The 24,336-nt window shown below is 40.3% G+C and overlaps 1 protein-coding gene across 3 annotated transcripts in view; it reads right to left on the minus strand.

The window, feature by feature from the left end:
- svep1 (sushi, von Willebrand factor type A, EGF and pentraxin domain containing 1) overlaps nt 1-24,336 on the minus strand; it is a 94,689-nt gene that overhangs the window by 51,033 nt on the left and 19,320 nt on the right. For all 3 annotated transcript variants that reach the window (XM_015027954.1, XM_015027953.1, XM_015027955.1), the window contains 2 exons: nt 13,345-13,600; nt 11,525-11,701 (listed from right to left, as the gene is read on the minus strand). In XM_015027954.1, the coding sequence (XP_014883440.1) occupies nt 11,525-11,701; nt 13,345-13,600 (433 nt within the window). The remainder of the gene's footprint in view (nt 1-11,524; nt 11,702-13,344; nt 13,601-24,336) is intronic.

Here is a 24,336-nt window from a genome sequence, read left to right on the forward strand (position 1 = left end):
AGATCGAACAAAGACATGACTATTACAGTCCAGAATGTAAAACCCTGAAGCTCAACTCCTGCATTTTTGAAGTACAAAAAATATGTTGCTGACTGAAATGTACTGGCACGACTGAGGACTTTCAGAAATGATTTACTTGTTTTTATAACCCTACTTAAGGAGCAGCTTTAATAATGGTAGGTTACTGCGTATAAGGTTTTCTTCGAGTCTTCCTATTCCCTCCTGATCTCCAAAGAAATGCATCCTAGGTTGATTGTTTATTCAAACTTTGCAAGTCGGCAAGGCAGAAAAAGTGGCTCATTTCAATGACAAAACACTCAAATATGAGTTGAGTCACTTAAAAACCACAAACTGGATGACTAAAATTACTCTCAGTTGTAAATACTGGCGATTTTAAATCACCCGTCAGTCACATTTAACTGAAACCTGTATTGCGAAGGTTTTGAACAAACAATTTTTTTATTGATTACAGTATTTGAGCACTTGAATACTTTTGGATTTTGTAAAAACAGAGGGTGGCAGAGTCAAGCGACCAGCATTTTAGTTTTTTTGTGAGAAAAACAGGTGGCTAAAATAGCAAAGGTTGCGATCATTTAAAACGTGTGGTCATCCAAATCCGTCCGTCTGTCTTCTTCAAAGCCTGGGCATGAAGGAAACCCTAAAATCCTGCAGAAGGAGGTGATGAAAGTAAGCAGAGGCCTGGTCATTTGCGGTCAAAGGCCTTCTCACACAAGAGACCTTGTTAAGTTGGATCTTAAATTCCAGGGCTTTCCCCTGGACTATAAAAAAAAAAACAATGGTAGCATGCAAAGACAGCTCACACAACTCAAACCGTCACTTTAAGTGCATAAACAGACACATTTGTGAGAAACTGCGAAGTCTATTCCACTAAAACACAGGAATCACCCGACATGCACATCACGAGTTTGGTATTGAGCATCTCTGATTAAGTTCTAAAACGGTGAAGCAAAACTATGAGGCATCAACCAAAATCACCCAATATGTGGAAGAAGGTGCTCTGGTTAGAAGACCATACTTGTTCAACAATATGTTGAGGAAACAAACGCTGGACTTCATCCTGATTTACAAATCATATCTACGGGGAAACGCGGATATTCTTGTATTATTACTATCATATTACTTGAACATGGTCTCAAAACAACAATGTTATTGTTTGTCGCAATACGTTCTGGAATAATTTGTCGTCTGGGAAAATTTGTTATCCTGTTAGAAGTTATCTGATCATAACTTCTATTTTAGAATAAATTTGGTTTAAGCAAAAGTCCCTTTTTAGTGTAATTACTGTGTTACAGCATAACACCTGCTTTAGCACAAATCCTCTTGTAGCATAAGTTATCTTGTTGACCCTTCTGGGCCACCGTACAAGCGCATTTAGTGTTTTTCAAGCCACCAAAGATTCACTTACAGATAAATTATTTGCCTTATGACTTCCTCAGGACCAGAAAACATCAATTATCTACAACGTCACTCTCTTGAACTCTTCACACGTTTCTCAACCTAACCATATCATTAGCGTCACAGTTTAAGCCATCAGTCTGAACCATCGGTGAGTCTTTAAAGGTACAACAATCTGTTATACATGGAAAAACAACCAGTGCATATATGAGCCGAGACACACACATAGATATCCTGTATGTCTACATCCTTACAGCAACACAAACTTTCTCATCTGGAGTTAGAAATATTTTGTAATCTTCCCCTTGTTAGACATCAGGAAGACCTAAATCAAATCACAGGAATCCCAGTGATTCTTTCACTCGAGCTGCAGAGTAAAAATAGAGGTCTGGCTGCTGCACATCTGTTGTCACACAACGCCTGCATCTGGGAGGAACAGGGACCTCCACAAGCCCCCCTGCCCCCCACCCCGCAGAAGACAGCGGGAAAAAAAATAGATGTGTTGAGATTTGATGCAAGCAGCTCTACTGGGAGGAAATGGCAAAAGGTCGAGCGTCTACTGTTGTCCCGCTTGTTATTCAGTTCTCTTCCTGAAAAGATTTCGCCACAATCGCTAGATGCATCCGAGAGCAGCAAAGACGTCCCCGCTCGCTTATTAGAGGCTCCTGGGATGCTGGAAACCCCTGGAAGACGGAGGCAGACCGCTAAACAACTGTACAAACACAGGACGGTCTCCAAGCCGGTGTGCCTGATTACAGATGTCGGTGTGCTGAGAAATGCCGTAATAGAGGGGACGCGGCATGATCTCAATGATTTCAGCGCGCTTGGAACCACGCGACGCAACACTCGAAAGGTTAACACCAACATGTTTAAACAAGACGAGCCGTTTTCATTTCCTTTGGAGTCGACATGTCACCATTTCTCCAAATTCCTCAAACACTTACTGCTCTGACTTAAGTTACTCGGCCTGTTTGTAGACAAACGATATATAGGCGAGAAAAAAAACAACAACTAAACACGCCGTACTTATTGGAGAAGGTGAATCTCAGGAGCTGCATGAGAAAACTGAGTGTTTTATTGCTTCCATAGGAATTACTGACTGCTGTTTATAAAATGTACCCAATTAACTAACCATGAGCAAGTCTGACATTTCATTATGTGATGACTAACACTTTGATCCTTGTTTTCTCTGGTTTCCCTTTTCCACCCTCTCTGACTTTGTTTTCTGATCGTTTTCTTGAGATCTGGAAGCTCCAGAGTTCAGTTTCATCTCCTCAGCAAAGCAGTCTATGAAGCTGGCATTTAATTCATCCACTTCCAGATCCTCCCGTCTACTTTAGTGGCGTTTTGTCATTTGAAGCAGTTAGTTTGGAGTTTCACTCAAATTTTCAAAGTATGCCTGGATTTTTCTCACCATTGGTGACAACAGCAGTTATTAGAGGGTAGGAAAATCGTTTTGTGTGGTTGGTCATTTAACTGCAACTAAACAAATTACTTTTCTACAGGTCATGTGTGAATATTTCTGACTAAACAAGGTGCCTAAAGATGTGATCTGAACAAAAAGCTGTTCTGTGGATCTAAATTTGAAGGCAGTAGAAACAAAACAAATGTTTCTCTTCCAATAAAAAAAAAAGACAGCTGCTGACTTTCTGACTCTTAACATGATTTTGTGTCCCTCTTCATTACCTCCTGTTAATAAATACACTTCAGCCAAAAGACCACACAAAAATATCCAAACACGAACTGAAAAATTGAAAAAATAAATAAATAAATAAATCCGGACAGATGAGAGTCAATTAGAAAGGCAAACAAGCTGAATTTAAGGAGGTATTATGCAAACAAAACATTATTTCTCTAAATGTGCAAAGCTGGTACAGATAAGCTACAAAAGACCTGAAACTTTAACGGCAGTCAAAACAGGTTCTGAAATGTTTTGACTCAAATGTGTGTGCACACCAAGCTGCTCACATTTGTAATAAATCATAAAAACAATGTCTCCTTTTCCTTCTTTGCTACTTTTTTTGGTCTTTAATCCTTTTATACCTAAATTTCAAATCTCTGCCCGAATATATATATTTTTTCCAATAATTATTTTAATTGTACACAGTTCTTTAAATGTCCTGTGTGTGAATATATTTGTCCATTTATCCACAACTACTGGAACTTTCAGTATCTAGGAAGTTATTTTTGCAATTTATTGTCGATTAAAAGAGCGGCCCTAGATTAATTTCACTTCCTGCTACGGTGGGAGTGAAGTTACAGTAATAACCCGATATTGGCTGTAAAGCGCAACATCACCCCCTTTCAGAAACCGCTGGATTTTTTCAGATGGCGCCAACGTGTGGCGGAATTACGGTACTGCACATTTGGCTGGATCGTCGTCGATGTGTTCGTTCTGGAAGAGCCGACATAAAATATCCCCAAAATAGACCTTTCTATTTGAATTATGACAAATGTGGAAATTAAAATGATACGAATTGATGGAGAAGAAGCATTCAGCTTCTATGCAACACAAATCTAGAACACACTTCCAGAAAACTGCAAAAACAACCAAAACACTGATTTCCTTCAAATCAGTGTTTCACGTATTTAGAGTTGCCTTTGATTCATAAAAACTGAAACATTGATCAACATATTTGATGTGATTTTGATGATGAAATTTGAAAAATGTATTATTTATTGCTTATTTCATAATTGTGACTGTATGATGTTTTTTTTTACAGTGTAAACCCTTTGAACTGCCTTGCTGCTGAAATGTGCTACACAAATAAACTTGACTACTTTCTTAGTGCACTCCTGTCACAGAAACAAAACAAAGAGCAGCAGCGACAGGTTCATCCAAAGAACAACTAATTCACCAACAAATTCTCTGATTTTACAAACCCTACAAGCTCAATTATTTACCATAAAACTTCCCCCCGTCTTGAAAGACTTCTAGGAGGAAGACATTTTTCTTCCTGCTTGTCCCAACAAAGAGCTACAGTCACAACATTCAGCTACCAAACGCTTTCCATCCATAGATGTGTGTCTCCATTTGAAAGACCTGCCCTCCCTCTCTCTCTCTTTTTTTCCACTTGGTTTGCACTAAAGAAAAACACCAACCTAAACCTGCCTCCGGTCAGTTATAGCAATTAATGGGGAGTGTAAGCATAGAAACCCTCCTCGGCTTGTTGTCAGGAAATCCCAGGCGTTTGACCCCGAGACCAAAATGAGCAGGAATTCATGTTGAGCAACTTGGGCTTTAAATTCCCACCACAAAAACATAGAGGAGTAAGAAACTGGACAGGAGCAGACAGACTGCCGTGGCTATTGACGCTGGAAGGAATAACTTTTTTTTTTTGCTTGAAAAGTAAATACAGACTTTACAAGAGAGTTTATATAACATTTTTTAAACCAAACTTACTTTTTCTGGTATAAATTTAGTTTGAAAAATACTCAAGAACAAGCAACTGAGCAAAGAAAAGTCTAGTTTAAATCTTCGGGGAGACTGCGAAGCCAACAACAATCAGACATGCCAAACTTTGGTTAACAGTCTTTTTATTTGACATTTATGATTCATCTGGCTGACCTTCAGCTTCCAAATGTTTCAAAAATAGGGATTAGATCTGTATTTAAAACAATGTCTAACGTATTAGGAGTAGCACCCACGGAAAAACAGTTTGGAGAGAGAGGAAACGGGCCGACTCCACGCAGACCGATCCCGGCCAACAGTCCTGCTTCGCCAGTGGACCAGAGGCCTCCAAAACCAGAGGACGCTCCTGGATGCAACAGGCTGGAATCAGCGACCTCTATGCAGCGGCGGGTCTCTACCTGACTGAGGGAGGAATAGTGGGAAGAGTAGCTGTCTTGCAAAAGGAAAGTTGTGGGTTAAATTCCAGGTTCTTCCTGCCACATGTTGGCGCTTAACCGAGTGTAAAGCACTTTGAGCGGTCAAAATGACTGCTATCAATCCATTTACCATTTATTACCGTATATATGTGGTGCACATACCTGTCAAGTGTCCTGTTTTGGCTGGGACACCCCATATTAGTGTTTTCCAGTAAATTTCCTGTATTAGAGTAAATAAGTTGTAGTCCAAACCCCCTCCGCCCAGCGGCACTTTTTCTAACAACTGTTTAATCCATTGTTAAAATGTCGTAACATGTTTTTCTGAGCTGCCTTTAAACGCAACATGAGCGTCGGCTTTACACCTGAATGGCAGCAACGGAGAACTGCTGCTGCTGCTGCAGGTGTGTGATAGAATCATGAACAGGCAAAAACTTTGCAGTTCCCCCCCCCCAAGATAACAGAGTGAGTTGATTAATGCTGTTGGATGCAGATAGTGATAGCTAAATGATAACTAGCCAACGCCAATAAGCTTGTTAACAAGAATAGGTTACTAATTTTGTTATCTTTGATGTACCAGCTACATTTACTGGAGTAACATTTGGGGAAAAATGCACTTAGTTTTACTGCATTGTACTTTTTTCTTTTGCTTGAGTAATATTATTATTGTTACTCTTACTTGCGTAGATTGATTTTGCATTGAAAGTAATAGGTTCTTATATTTCTGCAATGTACGAGTTGATACTAATGCGAAATTGAGCACAAATACTCATTCCCACAAAATGACCTCAGATAAGTGCAATTCATTGGACGGACGGTGAAAAACGTTGCCTTTTGCTTGCACAGGCAGTTTAATCAGAAACTCGTCTCAACTCTCTCAGAAGAACATAAAACAAATAGGACTCAGGTTTGTGTCATCTTACTTCATGAGCAGTTTATACAGGATTGCAGCCCGGAAAATTAAACACTGTCAAGCAGCCGAGACGCGGAGGAATTCAACGAGTTTCAACGCCAGCTGTCAGAAGGTTCCCTCAGTCCAGCAATGTAGGAATATTACCAATAAAATTTGATTTTATTGTCTCCAAATGTTTTCAGTGATGCATTTGGAGATATATTATATCTTTTAGCTTCATTTATTACTAATTTAGTATTTTTTTTCCCAACTTGATACTGGGTTTTCTCTTATGTTAGTTAATTTTGAGTTAGCCATTATTTTCAAAACGCTCTCTGAAAAATTAAATCGGGTTTCAGAGGATCACCGGTGTGGTGTTTTCTGTACGTTTAGGGTGATCTATTCCGACTCGGTGCTTTTATCTGGTACCCATCAGAACCTTTAAAGTGGCATATTAAAATATGAGTAAGCTCATTAGAAATCTGAGGCGGCACTTATCAGCAAAGGCTGCATCTGCGTAGCATACAACCATGTAAGCAAGCTTCAGTGTGACAGTACAAAGCGACTTGAGCTGCAAAGCGTCCAGAGCTGTGATAACTTGTGACATGTGGAGATTGGCCACATTCCTTTACAAAAACAACCTCTCTGCTTTGTGGCTTTCTGTGCTTTTGTTTCGACTATGCACCGAATCTTACAGCCAAGCATCAGGAAAAGAAGACTGGAAGCAGATATGCGATGATTACATTCACTAATTTTTCATCGCTTTTATAGCTTTCTGTTCTAGAAATCTGCTAATTCACGTCACAAATCTCCACAGAGCCGATTAGTGGAGCGCGTCCCGTCCTTGACGACAGACGGTCGGATGTTGTTCTGAGCAGGGTCGAGTCAAAGCTCAATGCCGCCACGCGTCTCCGCAAGGGATGAAGACGGGTTTCATTCACTGGATAATTGTGTTTGCCGTTTAGCATCACTGCAAAGATTAGCTTGGCTGCAACAACAACATTCCAGTCAGAAGTCAATATCCTGAAAAAGGGATAAATAATCTAAGGATCTGTCTTCATTTCCAGGTCACACACACACTCGTCCAGCAGCGGTTCAGGGAAACGCAATCTGCCCAGAGGAAAACACCAGTGAACTCAAACCTTCAAAAATGTTTGTAAACGCAACTGTTTATTCAGTAACGATTTCAGCTAAACGTATGCCAAATCACATTTTATTATTAGTTTTTTTTTTATGTCTAAAGTAATAAAATTCAACGCTGATGGCATTTCACACATTCCCCTTTGACCATACTTCAAAACTGTCTTCTAAAATATACTGTGCAAATATTTTAAATCTCTTTTTTACTTTTTACATCAGTTGAGGGAGACTTTTTATTACTTTTAAAGTGGTCTAGATAAATATTCTCTCAGGTCTTTTAGAGTTTCGTGGTTTTTGGCTGCTTCTCATTTGCTTCAGGGCCAAGGCCTGGACCTGTACAAGAAAAACAGACAAGTGGAGGACAAAAGAAGACGTGCACATCAAAAACCTTTTGGTCTTAAAGTCAGGGCTTTAAAAAAAAAAAAAAAAAGAACTCCAGTGAAAACTTGACACAGACCCATGAGATACTATGTTCTTAAAATGATGTGTATACCTATTTTCCAGCTAATAGATCTTTGTTGAAGCTAAAATAGTATTTTATCTTTTTGTTCCCCTCAGAGATTAAACCAAAGGAATGAGATGAAATCACACCAATGTGCTTGAAACAAAGTGCATAATGATCCACTCTGCACGGTCCAAAGCACCAAAAGAAAGACTCGAGACTTTTGCACAGTTCTACGAGTTTCCAAAAGCCTAAAAGAACGGTTTTCTCATAAGATGTTGTTTTCTGACCCCAATCCTCTGGGCATACCGACCCGCGTGATTTAAACGTTTTCTGCCTCAACACACCTGGTTTAATTTCATGAATCTTTATCAGCTTGTGTGCGCAACATGATGAAACGCTCTAAAGATAATTCACGCTTTTCAATTAGTTGTGAAGCAGCACGAATGCGACTAAATCATAAAAGACAGCACAATCCAAGGACCTGGATTAGGAAAACATTCATATACGGACCAGTAACTTGACTTTATTAAAGGTCAGGAGGTTAACATGACCTAAGAAAGCAGTAAAAATTTGCTTATGTTTCATCGTGTTCTGCTAAATAAAGGCAAGCCAATTTAAAAGCCAGCCAAATAGAAAGGTGAGGTGTGTAACATCAGGGTAAAATAGAGCTGACATTTTCATGCCAATGGAAAAAAAAAACCCACATCGTGAGCAGACGAGTCAGCCGGGGTCAGCCTCGACATACGAATGTATTTCTTCCATTCCTTCCCTTTCATTCTCCACTCATCTGGAGGAGAGCAAGCCTTTGCTGAGCCACGCTAACACAGTCCAGAGCTGCTGTCATGCTCTACAGCTACAGAAGAGGCTGATAAGTCAGAAAGTGTGACAGGAGGAAAACATGTTGCCCTTCCGCAGCCCTCTTGCTCCGCTTTACCCACTTCCCCATTCCTCCGCTGATCCCGAGCGACGCAGATATCCAGGGCTCGCGTTCGGCATTCAAAGGGAAACGACGGCGGCGTCCGATCCGGCCCATTAGTGCCAAACTATGCAGGAACTGGGGTCATCGCTCGTTTCTATCTGCCGGGATTCCAGTCGTGTTTTGTGGAAGAGGCTGTTTCCCTTGGCTGACGACAGATTCATAAACAGCACGGCTGCGCGGCGCAGAGATTTAGATAGTGTTTCCAACCGAGCCCTCCTGCCAGCGATAATAACGACCCACTGACGGCCTCATAGTTTGGACCAATTATTTTCAGATGTGTCAGGGACTGAAGTACGTTAAATCAAAGTGCAAAGACTCTTAAACTCAAACGACCACTTAAAAAAACAACAACTGTAAAACCTGATGATGCCACAGTGACCGTCCAGAGTAGATTAAACATTTTATTGCAACATTTACGCTTTTGTCTAATTTTGTAACTATTGGGGCTAAACTGTGGGAATGGCGTTAATTAGTTCGACGATTATTGCTTCGACAATCATATAAACAACATCAGAAAAAGATGCAGGAGTCGGCTGAGAGATTTTACATCTTTCTTAATTATGTCCTCTAAATCTAATTGGTTTTGGAGCCACTTTTATTTCCAAGACAGCCTTATAACTCGAGTGAGAGTTCATAAAGTCTGTCTTTAGCACATATACGAGGGAGATTCAGATGAGTTAATGAAAACAAAGCTTGCAGTTTGAAGTGTTTTGGGCTTGCCAATGTTTCCAAGCAGTTTCTATAGAGACACATACATCAACACTGGCTGAGGTTAAGGGTGTATTTCACTTCTGTAACATGAAAAGAGCCTCAGACAATCAAGCAACAAGATCACCCCCTGCCCCTCCCACGAGATCCGCTATATGTCTGATTGTGGAGGAGCCAGAGGAAGTTTCCCTGAGTTGTGGTTGAAGTGCAGCGCTGCATCCTTCCTCTCTCCATCTGCTCCAACGCCTGACATTAATTAAACCATAAAAACAGATTAATGCGCGGCGGACGCTCCAGATGAGACGAGAATCGTGGAAATGTGCGTTTTGCCTTCAGATGCCCTTTCGTTTGCATTTCATCTTCTTGTGAAGCTCTTACTTTTTATGTTGTTTTTTTATGAAATGTTTTGCATCTAACTTTAAGGTTGAAAGCAACTAAGTGTGAATGTGTGAAAGTGGGAATATTTTAGATCACACTTCTGCGTCGGAGTCGTCTCAGGAGGGGAGACGGGAGAGGATAATTGCAAGTCGTTAACCCCTCCACATGTCTAAGACGGAGTAGCTGTCTAAATGACTGAGGCCTAATGCGTCAATTAGCTTCTATAAACACAGACACCGAGGGCAGCCAGTGCATCTGCTGGCTCTTCTGCTTCCCAACACTCACAGACGACTATAATCCTTGGTGAATTCGCTGATTGCACATTCAGTAAAAATAACACGTTAACCCCTCACCTTAAAATCACAAGACAGAGTCAGATTGCAGCATTACACCAGGAAAGGTGGAGATTATCAAACCAAAAGTGAACAGAATGTAAATTGTGTGTAAACTTCACAAAGTAAAAAAAGAAAAGTTCAACTTTTATTTTCCCTGCAGCAATTTAAAATTGCTTTTAGCGAAAACATCTTTCTAGTTTGAGGCAGTCGTCCTAATAACTTAAAGTATTTGACTTGTTCTTTGATTTTCACTGAAACCTCTGAAATGCTAATTAAATTGGATGATTATTAAAATGTTCTGGACAGAAACAACTATGGGATAAATGAATTATAGAAGAGATTCAAACAAGATGGTGGATTTAGACTTAATTATTAAGACATTTCTTCTTCTGTATTAATTGAACTTGTACTTTAATCTGTAAAAAAAATGTAGTTCATGCTTTCTGCATCATTAATCTAAAAAAAATCTGTTGATTTCTTTTATAGCGCAAATTAACAACAAACGTCGTCTCAAGGCACTTCAGAAAAAATACAAGATAAAAAAATTGCTCAACTGGTGTTGCTAACTTTGCAACAGTCCCTCATACCAAACATGCATGAAGCCAAATTAATCCAACATCTTATTTACACTTCATTAAAATCTACTGCAGCAGGCAAACGATTTTTAGTTTTTGAACATCTTAAGTTCAAAAACCAAAGACGTTCAGACGTACAGGCAGTCACGATCTCACGCATGCAGATAGACGCTGGTCTCTACTGCAGCCATGACAGCCTTTCATCTAAAATAAAGTCACTGAGCACGATGCCCCTGAACATTACTGGCAGCATAAATAAGCAGCAGGAGGGAGCGCTGCCCTAAAAGCCGGGGCTCTTTGGCAACACATGAAACAGATACTTTGGTTCACAAATGGGTCTGTATGACAGCGAAGCAATAAGAAGTTTTAAAATGACAGCCGCCATTTGTTTTTTTTTTTTTGGTGCCTTTATAAACCAAAGACATTATTGTCTAAGCTGTGATTTAAAGGAGGAAGCTGAGAGCAGGAGAGCAGATTGTGACGAGTTCTGCTGGGAATCGGAGTCGAAGGTGAGCAAACACTGCCTAAAGCATCAAAAAACCCAAAACATCAGAACATTGTTTCTCCAGCCCTCTCAGCATTTCACTGGATTCGTTAAACACAATTTGTCCTCTGAACACCCAAGCAGACGGGATGAACATTTAAGGTCCAACTCTCAAAAATATTTAGCAGCCTTTTTGCCTGGCTCAATACACTCGTTTGGTCTTGCTGTGATTCCAGCAAAACCTTCTTTTTTGCAACCAAAGGAAGAATTTTAAGCCTTGTGAGGCGGTTTGAGAACGATAAGGTTTGTTGGTATGAATGACTGACAGACTGGTTAGGATTACCCACCTGTACATTCGTGCTTCAGACCCTTGCCATAGTATCCCTTCTCGCAGATGCAGTCGTACTGTCCGGTGTGCATACCGCACTTGCAGCTGGCCATCACGTCGCAGCAGTCCTTGCCCTCATCGCACAGGGAGGAGCAGCGGGAAAGATCCTCCTGGATGTAGCTCCCTGTCGGGAGGTCTGGAGGTGAAAACAAGTGCAAGTTCATAGCAAAAAGTTCTTGAGTTTCATGATAATAAGAGTTTATCATAACATCCGTCCAGGAGAAAGACAAAACTAAACAACAACCAATTGTCAATAAGGGGAAATTTGCCTGCAAAAATAAAGAGAAATGGGCAATAATTACAATGTTTCCATCACACTACTTTCTGAGGGGAAATAATCCGCCTCTTAAGTCTCGGCACATAAAAAATGTGGCCATTTAACGGGAGTTGACTGTCACGATAAAGAAAAAAAAGAAATAAACATACTGATACAAATAGGTCCAGAAACTGCTGAAATGATAAGGCAGCGACAGCTTCTCTAATAATCTATTGATAACGTGGCTGTCTGCTTTGAATGATGGAGCATATTAAACTTTAATTTCTCCCCGATCTTCGCTCATGCTTTCTCACCGACCTTTCCCGACGCGCTTGCATCTGGAATTTCACTGTATGCAGAAACACACGCCTCGTCTACCTGCACGCACACGTATGATTTACAGCTCCCTCCGAACCTGGCATGCCCTCGGCCGGGATGTTTTATGGAGCTAGCACGGCCTTTAAAGCCATGAACAAACCCATTTCTAACCACATTACAGGAAGTTCTTTCCTACTGTGAGAAAATGGATTTGCTGTTTGATGTATGGAAGTGAGCTCGGACGGTTATTGACGAAAAAAAAACAGAAGAAAGTATCTGCCCTACATATGTTGTCAGATTGTGGGTGAAATACTACTCCAATCCTTTTAAATGAGGACTGGGTTAAAAAAAAAAAAAGAAACGAGGTGCAATAAAAAAAGAGATTGCTTTAGGTCAAATGGTGATGGGAAAATTAAAGCTTCAAAGAAGGAGAAGATATTAGCTTGGCTTCTGTTTGCCAAAATCTTAGCTACCTTTTGACCTAAAGCTTCAGATTATTTCTAAGTCTCATATATTTTCTGGTTGCCTACATAAAGGTATATATATTACATAAAGGTGTGCAGTTCCTTTGGGTGTAAAGTTCTCTAAAGAATAGACAAACGAGACCAGTAAATGTTAAAAATGAACCCGTCTTGTTGCTGACTACGTTACACAGAGGGAAGTCAAAATATGTCAATGTTTCCTTGCCATATATCCCAGCAGCCATATTTGTTTGCACAGAATCCTGTTAAAACTGAATATTTTGTTTATACTGTAGTCCTGCAGATGACCTAAAACAAAAACATTTTTCCAATACTTGGGGTGAAAGGTCAGATCTTGATCTCAGTGAAGTTGTTTTAGCCAAAGGGAGCAACACTGTGCATTGGAGGGTGTCCTTACTTAACTGTGCACAATTAAAATAAGCAAAAAATATCCTGGCAGAGATTTTAGGGTTCAAAAGGCGGCCTGATTTTATTAATAAGAAATTATCTCAAAAGGACCAAGTACTGAAAGAGGTCATTTTGAGGCAACCTCATCTCCCTCTTACATCGGTTAGACCAAGAAGTGTCTGGTCTTTGGAAAAAAAAAGATGTTGCCGTGAAAGAGGAAATGTAAGATTTGATTATTCATGTTTAAGATTTTATTTCCTTAACGCCAGAAATGTAAGCCAGAGGTTTTGTCTTTACAACTCGAAACTTCCAAGATTCTGCATCACTCCTCCTTACCTTCATGCAGAGCCCGGCGAGCAAGCGCCTCAAACTCGGCGAAGTTGTGCACCAGGTAGCAGTGCTGGTCCTTGGGTTGGGAGGCCATGTCGTGCAGCTCTCTGATGTTTCCCTGCCAGATGCCCAGCGTGAAGATCTCAACGCCTCGCTCTCTTAGCGCGGCCGCCACCGGCCGAGGGTCGCCCCCATTAGAGTAGCCGTCAGTGATGAGGAAGATCGCCTTGGTGGCGTTCCCGCGGGAGTTACGGAGAATTTGCTGTTAAGAGAAGAAGACATTTACAGTTATTATGCATCCAACTTTTTAATAGCGCAGCAAGTTTCTTGCAAGCTTTATTTCACTCGGTACGCAGGAATCCAGAACACCTCTTTCAGATCTTTTAATGATCTCCTTCAAATGTTTCAAAAATGTACACAGCATTGCACTTGCACTGGAGAAATTGTCCAAAATGATGTTTACGTTAATATAGTCTTTGCTGTCACTGCATGTGTCACAGGCCTGACTGTTCAGACACACATCCCGCACATTGCTGCCAACGTCGCCCCGACTTTAGTGACCTGACTAAATCGGATACAAAAGAACGTCACACGAGACCACTAACAACAGCCCATACTTCTATGGTTCCAAAAAACCCTACATCAGCATCGCAGCCAGCAAGGAAAGGATGGGAAGAGGGAGCAGAAAAACGGGTGCGAGCTCTACCATTGTAATTATTTCTCCAACAGACTGTGCAGCTGCTGGCCAGTGGTCTGAAACCACTGGCGAACACAGAGTTTGCAGGCCAGGCTCTTGCGCACGCCCCAGACACCATCTACAGTTCTCAAGCTAACTTTAGCCAGCGTTTACAATCCACCACATACAATTAGAAAAAAACATTAGTCAGAGCAACATATCTTTATTTTCTCTGAAGAATAAAGAAACAACACGACTTTTTGCCAGCATTACTCGAGAGCGAGCGAGCATGGGGGTTTTTAAGTGACGTTGAGATGTGTAGAGAAAACCCAGGGAATAATGGACGACAAAATATGAAAAGCAAAAGCAGCCAAGGCGAAGCCGGAACGACAGCGATCCACCTGCAGACTTACTTAAACATAATCAAACACGAAGGACCTTTTGTTCTCCAACCAAGAAGGGGACAGCAGCTCTAGATGACAGAGGATTACAGCTGAAGAGAACGAAGACGTGCAAGGGTGTGACCACAGTCAGAACGAAACGGGAGACAAGGCAGAGAAAGGCTCTGGACTTTATTGTCCAACTGGCTGCACTTGCAGCAGCTTTGGCAGGAGTAATATAATTAAAGAGCTTGTGAAGAAAAACAAAAAAAGAGGATGGAAAGAGAACAGACAAAAACGGGGAAAGCTGCAGGTCGTCTGCTTTTCTGGTTGTCACTCTGGAGATGCTGACTACACCCAACATGAAAAGCCTCTACTGTCTTTGCTCCGCTCTGACTAACAGCATCAGGTGTAATTTTTCTGTATAAGCAGCGGCAGTTCATGAATGAACGGTGCTTTAAATGAGCCTCTTCTTTCACCTTGGAAACCATTCAAAATGGAGGAAGTCCACCGAGATCCTGGAGTCTCAAACAAGGAATGGTACCCAGTCTTTCTATTTTCTCTGCAACAAACTCGAGTCGCCAACTCAACACATCAAGAAACCCAAAGAAACCTTAAAGCAAGAGAGAGCTTGTTATTTGTGCCTCCCTTTTTTAATACCCCCTCAAAAACAATAAAAGCTGTTTTGAATTTGTAAACATGTTTGGCTGCTATTTTATTGCTCACCATCTTGGCATTGGGTCACAGTGGTTTGTGAGCTAGCCTTGAGTCAGTGGCTGCTGTGAGAGACCGTGGAGACGATACCGAGCGGAGCGTGCCCACTAATAATAGCCTCCCGAACAGCCGTGGCATATTTCAGGTCAGAGTATTAACATAAAGGTGGCCACAGATGCCAGTGTGTGGGAACACGCTGCACTTCTCAGAAACACTCAGGGCGCACCTTATCATTCACGGCACAAAAAGACAGAGCGGAAAATCACATATGCTGCAAACGGCGACGGCTGATAAGAGAAACACATTTTGCAAGTATTGCGGCGCATAAGGTCCTTTAACAGAGGAAAAGAAAAATCTTGATTTGAAGGTCCGCTTGCTGAGAAGTGAATGAACAACTGTAAAATACAAGCCTCAAGGTTTTGGTCATCAAAGCGTCAAGTTGAAACAAAAAGGGATCCATCGTAATGTTTATTTTTTAACCCATTTATTCTTAATAAACACTGCATTTTTAAATAAAAATGATACAGTGCCTGGATTTTACACATTTTGTCACATTACAACTACTTTGATGTATTTTATTGGGATTTTGGTTGATGGGTAAACACTATGTTGTGTCTACTAGAACCAGTAATTCTCTTTAAATATCATCAGGACAGTAAACCGAGTCCAGAACTGTAATCTCAGTGTGAATCCAGCTGCTCTCTGGAGGCCTCAGAGGTTAACATTAGCTTAAACCAAAACAAAATCTGAAAATTAGAAAGTGTGAGGTAAGAGGAGAACCGACGATAACATGACAGTCCATTTAAGCTAAGGTCTTTAGTAACTCTTGAGGAGATGCAGAGACCAGAGGCTCAGGTGGGAGAATCTGCTCACAGGACAACCATTACCTACGTGAAAACGTGGTTTCTATGTCAGAGTAGTAAGAAGAAAGTCATCGCATCCAGTTTGCCACGTTGGGAACACAGCAGAATTTGATGTGATCACTTGAGTCCAAAACTGAATTTTAAAACTCCTAATCTAGACCAAAATCCAAACTTAAACTGTTACAAGACTTAAGAGCAGGTGTACTGACTGACTCCTTTACAAAAATAACCTTAAAGAAATGCACCAACTTGATAGACATGCCTAACGTTTTGCTGCAGAAGCTTTTATTATGCATTTGTCTTATCCTGCCACATGCAATTTTATAAAGGCCACCAAAAGCTATGGAGGATGCAAAGTGACAAAATGAATATATCTGAAAGGCACTGGAATATTCCTCAAGCTCTTTTACAGTCTAGACAACATGTATGTGATGCAAGTTAAAGAAAGTGACTTATCTTGAACTCTGCGGGAATTTGACATTTCCTGAAAGGCTTTTATGTCGACAGTTCGGGTTTAAAGATGACATAATCAGTGACGGGACAGTTCGGGTCTAAGTGGTTTGGGTCCAGCGACGTCTATCAAGGAAGTAACGACAGCACAGGGACTGGCCGGCCAGGAGGAAACCCTGGTAACCGGATTCTCCTCTGTTCCAAAACGCCCTCGCACTCTGGCAGGAAGCAACCGAGAGATGAGCCGACCATATGTCGAGACAGGGACTTCTCCATTATGCTGCACGGGAAAACTTACACTGTCTGCACCGAGCACGGAAATGCATTCAAACTCGTACGGTCAGCTATGAAAATACCTGCTGAGAATGTCATCTACATTTGGTGGAGGTTTCCTTGCTTTATCAGAATTTTTTTTTTTTTTTCCCCTTCCAGATGTTTTTATAGACTGCAAAGTTGCAGTTTTATTTTTTGGTCTGCTGTAAAAGCAAGTTAAAGACTCGAGTTATAGCAAGAAACTCTGAAATCATGTGCTGCCACTCTTCTCACACCTAAACAAAAACACCCAAACCAGTCCAGAATCAAAAACAAAATGCAAGATGATAAAAAAAAAAAAACAACACAGGACCGATGGAGCATAATCAAAAGCAGAATTTTGCCAGGATAAAGGATTGATGCTAATGACACTCATGTGGATATCTGGGATCTCTTCAGCCTCTGCTGGTATGCAGCTTGTTTTCTGCTTGGCTGTGTGTCAGAATAATTATTGTGTCAGGGTCTAAAAAGTCCCTCTGTTCAGCAACCGCAGAAAGAAAACGCAGATTCCATTTGAATGGGAGTTTCCGTAATATTTTTCACAAGATGTAAATCAAAGATGTCAATAACGGGTCCAAATATCATCCAGCGGCATCGCCACAAGCCAAATCCATCACAATGATATTCATATGTACGACGAGAAGATAAAGGAAATCCATGATATGTAAAGACATATATAGTTTGTGGAGAAGCCAAGCAAACAGATCAGTTCAATCCTTACTGGCTTTATTTCCCCGGTTTCTTCAAAGAGCTGGTAGAAACTTTGGGAAGCAGGTTTTATAGAGGCCTGAGCTACAGAATATCTGGTTAAATATTTGACTCAAAACATTGAATTATTGATTGAATTTGTTGTGAGGAGGATGCTCAGCGTTGTCCATAAAGGTTTTCATTTTTATGAAGTATTGGTCTTTCCACAATGAGCTCAAGAAATTCCTCACCAGTCCCCAGACTGTCTAGATGTAGTTATTTCATAACCCAAAAATCACAGTGAAAAGACATTTTAGACGGAGGAACAAAGAGGAAAACAACCAGAAAATCTGAGTGGCGTACACTGCTATTTACTTTACTTTCATTATTAGACCATTACTGATTGAGAACGTTTTTCATATTGCGTTATCTCTGGTAATATCCACCTTGAGTTTTAAATAAATAGAAGAACTGATGATCAATTGCACAACAGATGTTGGTCTGATTAGAAGCAGGCGTCTGATTGCATTTGGCAGAAGAAATTATACAAGTTTTGACACCTTGAGGAGCTGCTGATGGAGGCATGGAGCTAATCAAAGGCTTCTGCATGCAGAGAGCCATCCTGGATCCAGACCCGACATCGGCACCATGCTGCGGTCCTCCCATCAGCTGCTCCTCTGGCTTTGATCACAGCTCATTGACTATTCATTTATTACAACTCACCAGAAAATCGAATCCAGAAATGGAACAGCTAAATCTAACCAGTGATGTGAAATAAAAACGTATTTATTTTGGATGCTGGTTAAAAAGTAAAAAAAAAAAAATCATAATCAAGTGCTTTTCTTGTCTTCTTTCCTGTTTTTAACTGAGGAAGACTACAGTTTTAAACACAATGCATGTTTAGCCTTAAAACTTTACTTACAGGATCTTCATGGAGGAGAGAAAAGTAAAATGAGGGTTAATCCGTTTGGAAAGTTTTCTTCCCGTCATTCGGAAGTTAGACGGCTTGTTTGGACAGGCTATCTGCTCTTGGCTTGGGTGGCAAGAAAAACAAAACTCCTGCTGGGGCCCAACAGAACAACATACATGCACACAGCTACAGACGCAACACTAGACATTATTCAGCAACAATTTAGGATAATTCAAGATAGTCAAGGCCATTTTCAATTAATTTAGATTTTTTCCCCAACTACCCCCACGTTTCATACCATCTTGGCAGCTAATGCTTTACGTTAAGTGCTGGTAAAGTCAGACATCTTTAATTTTGCACCTTTTTTCCTAGATCAGCTGCTGTAAGTTTCCCTTTCAGCTTTAGTTCCATTTGTTCCATGCAACACCGTCTCGGTTTCACTCCGTCAGGTTCAGAAAACTTTCCATGCTTAAGTTTTCCTCAGTATGGAGCCATGAGGCACTGACACTTTCAGGGTTTCCACTCTCAGCAGGCCACCCAGATGGGGATAGTTGATGCCTTTAAAATAAACTTGCAAATTAGAACAGACTGAAATTCAACTTCTTAACATGTTGGGTAATAAGGTAGCAAAAATACTATGCAATAGTTTTAATACATGCAGCTTTTTGCATTATTAGAGGCTGTCAGTTTGTAAACCAGGAAACGTCATTCATAAGTCATAAAATCCACATCGACGTGTTTTGTTGTTTAATTTGGTACGACGTGTTTAAGAGGGTGGCTTACAGTGATGCATACAAAGTTTGACATTAGCAAAAAAATTTTATTGGCTCATTTGTGATTTATTTGTGTGCAGTGGAAATGAAGCCAAGTCGGATGTTTGCCTGTTACTGAGTAGTTGTGAAGATAAACAGAGAGTGATTTACCTAATGGCTTCTGTTTAATTACAGAGAAATTACACTGTGTCTGCACTCCATCTGTCTCACTGCAGATGGTTTTGCTCTTACTACTTTTTTTTTAAAGATACCAATAAAAAAAAAAAAGTAAAGGTTCGAAATACCTGACTCACTCAGTTTGCAGCTATGGGAGGCAAAGATAAAATGAACTGAATCTCAGCAAAACAGAAAACTTTTCACCGCTTTGCAGGTGGAGGCTGCTTCTCTCTTTTCTTTCCAATTCTCAAAAACAATCCAGAGGTTTGAACTCAAGACGCTGTCAGTATTTCTGTGTTTTGAACAACAGTTTTTCTGCCTGAAGCGTTGATTTCCCACTGTGGTGAACTGCCAGCAGACGGCGTCGTGCATTTAAATCCCTGGGTAGGGTGCTGGTAGGTTAGGTCTCCAAGCTACTGCTCTCATTTATTTCTCGAGTCTGAATCCTCCACATTGTTTAAATCACTATACATTTCTTCACCTTACAACTCGCATCCAAACAGGAGACATTAATAATTAACGTCTTCTTCTTGCGTTATGAAATGAATCCAAGTGTCGATATTTCATCATCCTTCACCGTCTATTCTCTTTAATGGTTTTTTTCTTTTATTTGGAAAAAAAAATGAATATAACAAAGTGATGAGCCTGAATAAAATTAAAAAGAAAAAGTTGTAAACATTATGAATTGCCTTTTAAAAATAGAGGAGATTTTGAGTGGAAAAGTCCCACGGCTGCACCTCTATTAAACAAGAGGCATTGGGTGATGATCACCAACTTTCATTGTCAGCCGTTAAAACATAGGGACGTTAAACCATCTCAACTCAGTTGCTATGGTAATAACCATCAATTCTGGTCTGGTTTATCCTATTCCTCTGGATCACAGACGGTACTCCAGTCCAATAGTCAAAGCACATTTAGCAGTGAAAATGTTCCCACAGTTAAGATTTTACAATCATTTTACAAATGGCTTTTTTGTTCGTCATTATAAGATTATTTAAATCCTTCTTTGTAACGGAAGATGTCTTGATTTCTGATACCAATGTAGCTCCCAAGTTTTGTTCTGTTTTTATAATCAGTGCAGACAACAGCATCCATTTTACCCAAATACTGACATTTTGTGTCTGACTGACAGCTGCTAAGTTCTGCAGACTCCGTCTTTACACCATCTGAGCTTTGAGACAATGAACAGACCTGAAATGTTGAGGGCACACACTCACGATCATATAGATATACATACTTGTATTTCTCCTTTTGCACATCAATCAAAACACTTATGGCTACTTATTGCAAACCACAAAACATTTTCGACATTACATAAGCAACACAACACAGATAATTGTCAACCTGTCTGGGGTGTGTTTGCACAAAAAGCTAGGAAGGGAAAACTGTTCCTGGAAAAAGTAAAGCATTAAAGGAAATTGCCCCAAATTTGGCAACCACCAAGTTGCCTCATGCTACCCAATAACTTAAAGGTTTTCATTAAGGTTTGCTTGTACATTACAAATTCGTGAAGAAGAGAGAGAGAGAGAAAAAAGAGATACACAAATGACAAGTGTGACAAAGTAGAGTTGAGTTAGAGTGTGTGGACAATCGGTCAATTACCAGACAAAATGGCTGGAAAACTGTGTACGTTACCTTGACAGGTTCTGCCACAACACCATTTATCAAACTCAACTCAACAAGAAGCGGCAAGAGAGAAAGAAAGATGCCAAGAAAAGGAGGGAAGCTAATTTTCCCGTGACGCCAAAAGTAAAGGCTATCTTAGCTGGCTCATTTCATAATTCTCGGGTTTTACAGCCTCAGTCTAGTGTGTGTGTGGAGAAAACAAGACAAGAAAAAACATTTTCAGCAGTGAAGAGTGTGCCATGTGAAAGAGGTTGGGCACATTTATTTGGTCAGAAAGACTTGTTGGTCCGTCTCGTGTTTCTTTGGTTTTTACATGCTTGATTTATTTCGTGTGCTTGATAGATTTATTATTATCAGATGCAGGCGTTGAGCAAATATAGAAATATTTACCATCAGGCTGCACATCTGCTTGTGTTTTTGATGAGATCTGACATGGATCCTAATCCATCAAAACGTTGCCAAAGGAGTTTAGGAGAAGCTTCATCACATGAAGTCATTCTCTTCAAACAAGTGAGAAACTTTGCTGACTACTTGCATAGCAAGACCCACCAGGCAAAAGGAAAGATTTGGTCTGCAGCATTAGCTAACACACCTAAACACCATGTGAAGATGCAAAATTACAGTTCAGGCCTTTAACAGTTCCTCTGATAAGGTCATGAGCTCAAACCGAAGCTACAAGTTTAATTTACTGACTGAGAAACTCCACAACCAGAACAAAGGAGGCATTTTCAGTGCAAATGCTGGATCTTTGGGTCACATCGTCTCAACCTAATTTAGTCAACATGAACCCACACAGGTCTTTTTACGTGGATAAGAGGTAAATTTTTGTTTTAAATCAGATAGATGCTACAATCCGGGAATTCTCGGATGCATCCTTTGTCAAGTAGTTCTCCAAGACTGGACTTTATGGGCCACCTATTCAAATAAATATTTATTATTTATGTAAAAATGACAAGTTCGCAATCATCAGTACCACTTAAAATACAAAATGACCAACTTTTCTTTGCTTCTCGATGTTTTTGCTGATCATAGGGTAACATCAGACTTTAGAGGTTCCATATTTACCATTTATTTATTTCCAGCATTCAGCATGAATGCATTTAATAAACTTCCCTAATCTGGTTTGGTCGTGATGATGATCACTTTCCCTCTAAGTTGGTAGTTTTAGGTTGTTCTCTTTATGTTGATGGACGTGGACTTGCTGTTTAGAGGCGACATTCACCATTTTATGTTCCAGATTGCGAAGGGTTATGTAATATTTGCAACAAAGCATTCATTACCTCACTGCTCAAGCACACAGCAGCGGCCGCACCATCTCCAAGGCTCAATTCAGAGTTTGAAATAAACAATGGCAACAGTGTGATGAAGCATGATCCCAGCTCCAGACTGGGGTGCAGAAAGCGCTTATGAAAATGAGTGATTGGCTACTCCAACTTGGCATAAAATGTCCACGAAACTTTCGCTGCAGACGTGCATCAACAGGAAAATGCACTGATTGTTGCACGGGCTGCATCCTCGTCTTTCTTACATTTTCCTTCTCTCCTGTCGGGTTTGTTGGTCTTGGCATGGCTGTAGGTAAAACTTTCTAACAGAAAAAAATAAGACATTAGCGATTGCAGCATATATTCAAGAAAAGGCTTAACTCATCGACTCTCTTGTTACCATGTTAGTAGACCAATTACACTAAACTTCACAACATTACAACCGAGCACAACCTAATGAGGTCTGGTAAGGGGGCAAAAATAATTTTAGTGGCCTCAACAAGAACAAAAAGCAACAAAAAAAAGAAGATAAATTAAATTATATACATAGATGGCTGCCCGTGAAACATTGCATTTAGTGGTTAGTGAATGGAGACTGATTAAAGTATGCCAAAAGCTGGAGGATAAGTCTTTTATTGCCTCCTCGCAGCGTTTCATAATGAGCCAACTTAAGCCAAGGCTAAAGCATACTTTGTCTCTGCATTTGGAAAACTATCTGGAACACGACGCTACATTTGGAAACACAATTACTGGTCTCTGAACTTGAAATCTTACACAATCAAACATGAGGAATGCTAAAAACTTCACATAAAAAGGCTTAAAATTAACACAAAGCAGGACAACAAACATGCCCGGGGTTGAGTCTGCCCGGGTTCGTACGGGCGCAGCGGTAATCTGCTTTCAGTCGAGACGGACAAACAAGAACACACATTCGCTCACCAAAGAAAACAACCCAGTGGAATCTGGCACTCTCGATCTCCAACCTCAACATAGCAAGTGGTTTACTAATAGACCTGCACGCCTTAGCTCATAAAAACGTGTTATTTAGTTTGCCACTGCTGGCACTTTGAAATACTTTTGGTTTCTTCACATGCCAATCTCTGACGCTTTTGGTAAATTTCAATTTCAAGCTGCCAAAATAAATCCACGTGTTTAAGGGATTTGTGAGATTTGTGTCTTTAATCTCAATGCTGTTAATGCAGGGAGGCGTAACTGGGTAAAAAGGTTGGAGGCGGCAACAGCATGAAAAGAAAGAAAGAAAATCCTTCGCTACAATAAACAAGTATCGTCACCCATCCTTCAAGAAGTACTTTCATTATAATCATTAACCTTTCATATAATAATCGGCTTGTTCTCAGATCAGTATAAAGGATTAATTTATTCACAGACTCCATATTTTGGGGAGAAATGTTGACTATTTGTGTAGTATGTCAAAAATATTCGATAAAATATTTTGTAAGTTGAAATATCGAGGTTTGACGCGCAGATGATGTTTGAAAAGCCAATCAAGGACTGGCAATTACTGTCCTTGGCGCTGATTGGCTGTACCTGCAAGGGCGCAGATTAGGAAGGATTTAAATATTAGCTTCTGTGGAAATGCTAAAATGGTTTCCGTTGTGTGCATTAATGAATATGAATGTATATTTGGTGTTTGAATTAATAAAAATAAGCAGAGGATCGCAGGAATTTGAACACCGGGGCTCCACTGAACTCTGTCGTTCCATCAGAACTGTACCGAGACGGGTCGACTTCAACCCACTCAGTCCACTTCAACATTATGTTCGAGTCTTTTACCAACTTGGTTCTTTTTGTAATCTCACCTATTACTGGATAACAGTGAGACAAACATGGACTGCATTTTTTTTAACCACAGAGACGACATCAGACGCCACATGCTCAAATATCACCTACGCTATTTTTTTTAAATTCGCTCCAATCCTGCCTTTGGACCAAAAAGGAGGACAAAATTAAAGTTACTTTTTAATGTGAAAAATCTGAAAATGTATCTAATTTATGTTCTACAACCGATGACTTAAGAGCTGAAATCTACACCGTCTCTCTGGAAGGTCAGATTTTATTTACTGGACTTCCTCTCTGTACTCAGTTACAGATTTATTTTCACAACTAACGAAATAAAGAAGGTGCAATGATATATTCATAATACTTTTGTGGAAATGTTTATATATACT

This window comes from Poecilia latipinna, unplaced genomic scaffold (genome assembly GCF_001443285.1).
Source record: "Poecilia latipinna isolate Pla-1442-1.1 unplaced genomic scaffold, P_latipinna-1.0 Scaffold111, whole genome shotgun sequence".
In the NCBI taxonomy this organism is placed as follows: domain Eukaryota; kingdom Metazoa; phylum Chordata; class Actinopteri; order Cyprinodontiformes; family Poeciliidae; genus Poecilia; species Poecilia latipinna.